Consider the following 6,951-nt stretch of genomic DNA (forward strand, 5'->3'; position numbering starts at 1 on the left):
ACTCCCCACTGGTTCCACCCCCCAAACCAAAGGCAGAAGAATCAAAGAATGTTATACTACCTAGTCACTGTTGTGCATAACTAGTTCCTGGAGCCAAAGGGAGGCAGATTCAATCTGTCCTACCAGTTAATGAGTTCAGAGTCAACACTTACTCTGTCAACAATCTGTTTCACATGGGGAAAACAATCCAGTTACAAACCCCACTCCTAACCCTTCACGGAACCATTAACCACGGATCAATCATACCATTTCCACACATAAACAAGCCTCAGATTACTCAGACATGAGCAGAGAACATGCTTTATTGAGTAGATAAAGAAGAGCACATTCTACCACATGTGGGGAAGGGTTCAGCATCTGTAAAAGGCCTTTATCCCTTAAGAAAAATCCCCAGTGAACAGCATTTGGATAAATGTTAACAGTGACACTGAAACTGGAGGGGAGCCGCCACTGAACATGCTTAAGATCAGCTCCCTCCAACCCACAGTGGATATTAGTAGTGTACAGAGATGACAAGAGAAAGGCACAAATGACCAGAGTTAGGATTGTGGTGAGGGTGCCACGTGAAGACAGCAGTGCTGCAGGAGACCAAGTTGGGAAGGGTGACATGTCAGACATCAAAAGCTGCCCCCAAGATAGCAGGTTATATAATGGGACAGAGAGAAATTAGAGGGAACATTTCTTCCTTCACTTAACACCACCAAAAATAGGAAACCAGAGAACAGGATGATGGTGGCAAGTTCTAAAAGGGCAATGAAATTCTTGGAGGGACAGAAGCACTTCAGCCTGTTGTAGGGGGAGGCACTGTTGAAGGGAAGCAAACCGTAGCGGTGTGGCCACTCTGTCTTGCTGAGTCATGGGCTGAGAAACAGAACTCATTTTCAACCACTTTCCACTTCTCCCAGGAAGCTCTGGACAAAATCAGTGCAACTTACGTGGAAGTATATCTGCCCTACACCAGACTGGCAAAGGCAGGTGGAAATATCTGCATGTGATTAATCAACTACCATGTGGCATGAAAGAAAACTGTTAAAATACTAGGCAACTGCCAACATAAAAGGGGGCAGGAAATAAAAAGAGGGGGTACTTTCTGCTGTGAAAAAAGAATTACCCATTTCCTTCCAGTAAGATACTGCCCCAGTGCCCGTGAGTGAATACAAAGAAAAATTTGGAATCACCGCCTCTTCCTCTTCACCCTGTCTCATTCAGATGGACCAGCTGCTGTGATCCCCTGGGAAACGTTTTAGGAATACCTAGCTCGGGCCAGTTTGATCCTGACCAAAGGCAAGTCATCTGACAAAAATGGAAAAACAAGTGACAGTGAGATGAAATATAGGATGAATGGACCCCTCCCAGGAGAGAGACATATACTCTAAGTGCTGCCTCTTCCCCGCCCCTTCACGAAGAATGTGTAAGGAATAACTGGAAAGGGCTCTTCGGTTGCAACCATGTTTGGAGGTCTGGTAACCAGGCAGGAAAAAGCACTAGCACAAAGTTCAGGACACAACAAACCTCACGGGGCTAACGAATATGAGGGAACCAGTGACTGGACAGGTACAGTACCATAACACAACTCCTGGGTCAGTGCTATGAGGATCTGTACTTGAGCCTAATACAGATCCGTCCAGGCAACCTCACTGAGGCCGAAACAACAGTTCCTCAGAACCAGTGTCTGCAGTGTACACGAAGGTCGGAGCCAGGACAGTCCTGAGGGGGTGGCCTTCCCAAAGGATACTGTACTTGCCAATCACAAGAGCAACAGAAATGACAGACAGATCCCTAGGGTACGGATTCCTACTGCTGGGGCTCGCTGGCTCAGAATGACAGGTCACTTTAAGTGCCCTTGGGAGGGGTCCATTTTAAGCAGCTTGGATCCATGGTTTTATTGGAGTTGGACCTTTTGGCCTCTTTGGCTATCCATTCATCTATCAGGTCCTATGAAGAAAAAAGGAGCAATTATCACATATATGGAACTAACACACTTTAAAAGATTCCAAATGGCCAGCAACAGATTCTCCCAGGTTCCAATAATCTATTAAAAGGTAAAACATGATATTATCTTTGGATTTGCAAACTGCTTTCCTCTCTAATCTATTTCTTCCTATTCTGCCTTCAATGAGAGCTGAAAACCATCCATTTATGCTTATTACATGTAAGTAACTAAAAATGCAAAATGGGGATGAGCTGAGGTGGCATTTAACAAAATAATCCCAAACCACTTATGAGAATCTTAGAACTCACGAGAACGCTCATGGATGGGCAGAAATGTTATGCCACACAAAGCTGCTTAACTTGTCAGCCAGATCTCACAGAGCTTACCAAAAGCTCAGATAAGGACAAGGGAGGAGATAAGCTTAGAAACAAAGGCCACATGGACCTCGCTGCCAGCTGGAACAAGGCTAGGAGCTTCCAGTCACACCCTTTAAGGGAAGTCAACTGTGGGTAGTGCAACCCCACCGAGCTCTGCTAAGTTCTAAGGACACCACCCGCAGCTGAGGGAACTCTCACCTGTCTCTTCAAAACTAGGTGCTTGCCTTTCCAGTACTTGAGCATCTGAAGGGCTTGAAGAGTGCTGACGATGTCCACGGGATTCACAGCTGTTTCCTGGCTGATTTCTGTAAAAGAGCAGCTACTGAGATCCCAGCTGAAACATAGAACCCACACCCATGCCTTCCAAGGCCCCCTTTCATTTTCATGGAGTTTCCAGAGCACAAATCTGAGGTACTTAGGCTACCTGATCAGAATGTTTGACCAGACAAAGTTAACTACCAAAAACAAATTTAATGGTAAGACGCTACTCTGAGATACTCAGAAATCAAACTGGAATCCTAAATTCTTCCTGTATAAGAGCCAGATGTCTTTCCTAAAATTCCAATGTTTCAAAATACTTGAAGTCTTTCTTCTTGATTTTTAAAAGAAATGACATATATTCATAGATATATGAATATACTTTATGTATATGGGCATTTGGCCTGAGTGTACGTCTGTGCTAAAACTGGAGTTACATATAGTTGTGGGCCGCAATATGGGTACTACAAATTGAACCCGATTCCTCCAGAAGAGCAGCCAGTGCCCCTAACTGATAAGCCATCTCTCCAGGTCCTCTTCTTGGTTTTTACGTGAACTGAGTGTTAACAACTCCAGACGGGAGAAACCACTTTACAACCATTCCAGGACCCAATGTTCTGGGAGCTTCAGCCCTGTAGTGAAGGTCTCTGCAATGCTCTCTAATCATAGTCAGATTAAACAGAACGGGAACCACTGTCACCAAGCGTGACCTACCTTTGATGGAAATCTCCTTGCCCTGAAAGTTGTGCAGGTACCGGAGCAGCACTTCCTTCCAGTAGCTTCGGTAGCTTATGAGCCCCAGGTCCGACAGGGGGCGCTCTGGAGAGCCAACTTTCTCTTCCACTTTGGAAAGTAAATAACCTGCCAAGGGGGAAAAAAACTACACACTTGGTTTTCATTCTTTTTATTTAGGGAGGGGGACTTAAAAAATTATGTCTACTTATTTTGTGTGCATGCTGATGTGGAAATCAAAGAACAACTTGTAGGAATCAGTTCTCACCTTCTACTGTGTAGGTATTGGGAATTGAACTCAGATCCTTAAGCTTGGCAGCAAATGCCATTACTCATTGAGCTGTCTCACCAGACCTTAGGTGAGGCGGCTTTTTTGAGACAAGGTCTCAATATGATGCTGATTGGCCTGTGACATACTATATATAGACCAGGCTGGCCTTGAACCGGCAGTGAAATCTTCCCCATTGTTTCTGCCTCTACAGTGTTGGGAAGCCCAATCAGACTTTTTCAGGTAACACTAAACCTTGTCCTAACAGCAAAAAACTGCAAACACAGAAAACTTAGGACATCTGCTTTGCAGTACCAGAGAGCCAGCTATTTGGCAGAGATGTTCTGTGTGGCTGGTGAAGACATACTGGCTTTGTATAAACAAGAGTAGAGGAAATGTGTACTTACAGTCTAACTAAATGCCTTATAACCGGCACTTATCGAGACAACCCTGGAAGCCATCACAAGGGGCTTTAATAGCAATGGTTCTGTAGGTGTTTGCTAAGAACAGAGATGGAAGTCGCTTCATTACAAAACACAACAATCATTTCTTTTTTAAGTTAAACCAGGATGACAGAGTAATAATCCTCAGGAGTGTTAGCATTATATGTACAATCCACCATGTCTAGTCTAAAATATTTTCCTTGGGGCTGGAGAAATGGCTTTACAGTTAAGAGCACTGACTGCTCTTCCAGACAACTCAGATTGAATTCCCAGAACCCATATGGCAGCTTACAACTGTCTGTGACTCTACTTCCAGGGCACCGGAAGCCCTCACACAGATATATATGCAGGCAAAACACCAATGTACATAAAATATGGCCAGGTGGTGGTGGCACATGCTTTTAATTCCAGCACCCAGGAGGCAGAGGCAGGCGGATCTTGTTAGTTCAAGGCCATCCTAGTCTGCGGAGTAAGTTCCAGGACAGCCAGAAATGTCACACATAGAAACCCTACCTCAAAATAATCAAACTAACTAAATATTAATTAAAAAAAATTTTTAGCCAGGCGGGTGGTGGCGAATGCTTCTAATCCCAGCACTTGGGAGGCAGAGGCAGGTGGATCTCTGGGAGTTCAAGGCCAGTCTGGTCTACAAGAGCTAGTTCCAGGACAGACTCCAAAAGCTACAGAGAAACCCTGTCTTGAAAAAACAAAACCAAAAACAAACAAAAAAAAAATATTTAGGGACTAGGAAAATGGCTCAGCAGATAAAGTACTTTTTTTTTTTAAATTTTAAAGATTTATTTTGTTTACAGTATTCTGTCTGCATGTGTGCCCTCAGGCCAGAAGAGGGCGCCAGATCTCATTACAGATGGTTGTGAGCCACCATGTGGCTGCTGGAAATTGAACTCAGGGCCTTTGGAAGAGCAGCCAGGGCTCTTAACCTCTGAGCCATCTTTCCAGCCCCGATAAAGTACTTTCCATGTAAGCATAAAAACAAGAGTCTGGATCACAAGAACTCTCAAAAAAGTAGGCAAGACATGGTGGCTGTCAGTAACCTCAGCTTTCTGGAGGCATCGATGGGCATGCAGGCAATCTAGACTAGTCAAAGTAAATTGAGTTCTCGGTTTAGTGAGAGATATTCTGTCAATAAATAAATCAAAAATGGAGGAGACACTATATTATCAACTTCTGGTTGTCAATATGAACATACACACAGGCATATCAGATATACTCATGACCAAAAATAGACTTAAAAACATTTATTTTTTCTCTGTGAGTTCGAGACCAGCCTGGTCTACAGAGCTAGTTCCAGGACAGGCTCCAAAGCCACAGAGAAACCCTGTCTCGAAAAACCAAAAAAAAAAAAAAAATTATTTTTATTTTATGTATGGTGTCTGCCTACATGTATGAATTTATGTATGTACACAATGTGTGGAGGCCAGAAGAGGGCATCTGATCCCCTGGAACTAGAATTACAGTTGGCTCGGAGTGCCATGTGGGTTCTAGAAACTGAACCTGGGCTCTCTGAAAGAGCAGTCAGTGCTCTTACCCACTCACTGAGCCATCTCTCCAGCCAAGCCTCCACTCTTCCTGTGACTAAAATTCAATACATGGATGCTGATAGTACACAGCTGATTCTCGTTGGCACAGTGATTATGCAGACTTAGAAATACTGAATCACTGCTCACAGGAGTGAAGTTTGTTTCTTGAGCACCGCTGGCCAGAGCCATCGAATTTTCTATGTCTAATGTTCTTTTCTGTTTAAAAACTTTTTTAAAAAAAATATCTATTTTTAGTTTATGTACACTGGTGTGCATGTATGTCTGTGTGAGGATGTCAGATCCTGAAGTTACAGACAGTTGTGAGCTGCCATGTGGGTGCTGGGAGCTGAACTCGGGTCCTCTAGGGGAACAGCCAGTTCTCTTAACCACTGAGCCATTTCTCCAGCTCCCTGTTTAAAAACATCTTACAACACATTCTGTTGATTCAGAGGCTCACAACCCATAGTACTGTAATTCATGTCTGTAGAGAGTGTGTCTAACACATGCATTTATTTATCAGTCTTCCTGTGCTAAAGACCATCACTTCAGCACAATGCTTACAGCCATTTTAAATTGACAGTTTAATGAAGGCACTTTGTCACCAAGCTGATTGATCTTAGTTCAAACCCAGGACCCACATGGAGGAGGAAGACTCTTGCAAGTTGTCCTCTGATCTCCACATGTACCCTCCAAACCAACAAATGTAATAAAATCCCTCCCCCCATTAACATGGGAGGTACGCATTAGTGTGTTAGACAAATTCAAACCCGATACCCATGATTAATGAAGAGTGAGTATAAACCCAAAGCCTGAATCAGTACATGGATTACTTCCACAAGTGCTTACATAAGTGAAATCCCAAGCATCAAAGGACAGCTTTAAGCCTTAGGCACGCATATGTGCTGTTTCAGTCTCAAATGGGATAATCCTGCAAAGCTTACTTTATTATTCTCTGCATCTCCTACTAAGTCAGTAGCAACTTCAGGTTCTGTATTCATTGGTAAATGTTCGTATTCCCCCAATTTGTCCATTCACTAACTAGCTGTCAGGACACTTCCACTACATGGTGGGAACTATCAAGAGCACACATCAAAAGTGCCCGACGACCCCAGGGTCCCAGCCTTGAAGAGCTGATGCTCAGCAGCATCACTTACTGAAATCAATGAGCATTTTGCCATAGCCCTGTCTCATATACTGAGGCATGGTGAGGATACAGGACACATTGTAGTTGAGAAATGAATTCTTCTCCTAAAATCAAAAACAGACAAGTAGATCATGAGACATTAAGACTAAAAGTTTCACTACAGCCGGGCGATGGTGGCGCACGCCTTTAATCCCAGCACTCGGGAGGCAGAGGCAGGCGGATCTCTGTGAGTTCGAGACCAGCCTGGTCTACAGA

The 6,951-nt window shown here is 43.8% G+C and overlaps 1 protein-coding gene across 2 annotated transcripts in view; it reads right to left on the reverse strand.

Moving 5' to 3' along the window:
* Nucleotides 1-273: 273 nt before the first annotated feature.
* Nucleotides 274-6,951, reverse strand: part of Kat7 (lysine acetyltransferase 7) — a 38,565-nt gene continuing 31,887 nt past the window's right edge. For both annotated transcript variants that reach the window (XM_005350611.3, XM_005350612.3), the window contains 4 exons: nt 6,707-6,800; nt 3,283-3,429; nt 2,509-2,615; nt 274-1,935 (listed from right to left, as the gene is read on the reverse strand). In XM_005350611.3, coding sequence (XP_005350668.1) covers nt 1,834-1,935; nt 2,509-2,615; nt 3,283-3,429; nt 6,707-6,800 — 450 coding nt within the window. In that variant the 3' untranslated portion in view covers nt 274-1,833. The remainder of the gene's footprint in view (nt 1,936-2,508; nt 2,616-3,282; nt 3,430-6,706; nt 6,801-6,951) is intronic.

The sequence above is a fragment of the Microtus ochrogaster genome, chromosome 7, assembly GCF_000317375.1.
Source record: "Microtus ochrogaster isolate Prairie Vole_2 chromosome 7, MicOch1.0, whole genome shotgun sequence".
Lineage (NCBI taxonomy): Eukaryota > Metazoa > Chordata > Mammalia > Rodentia > Cricetidae > Microtus > Microtus ochrogaster.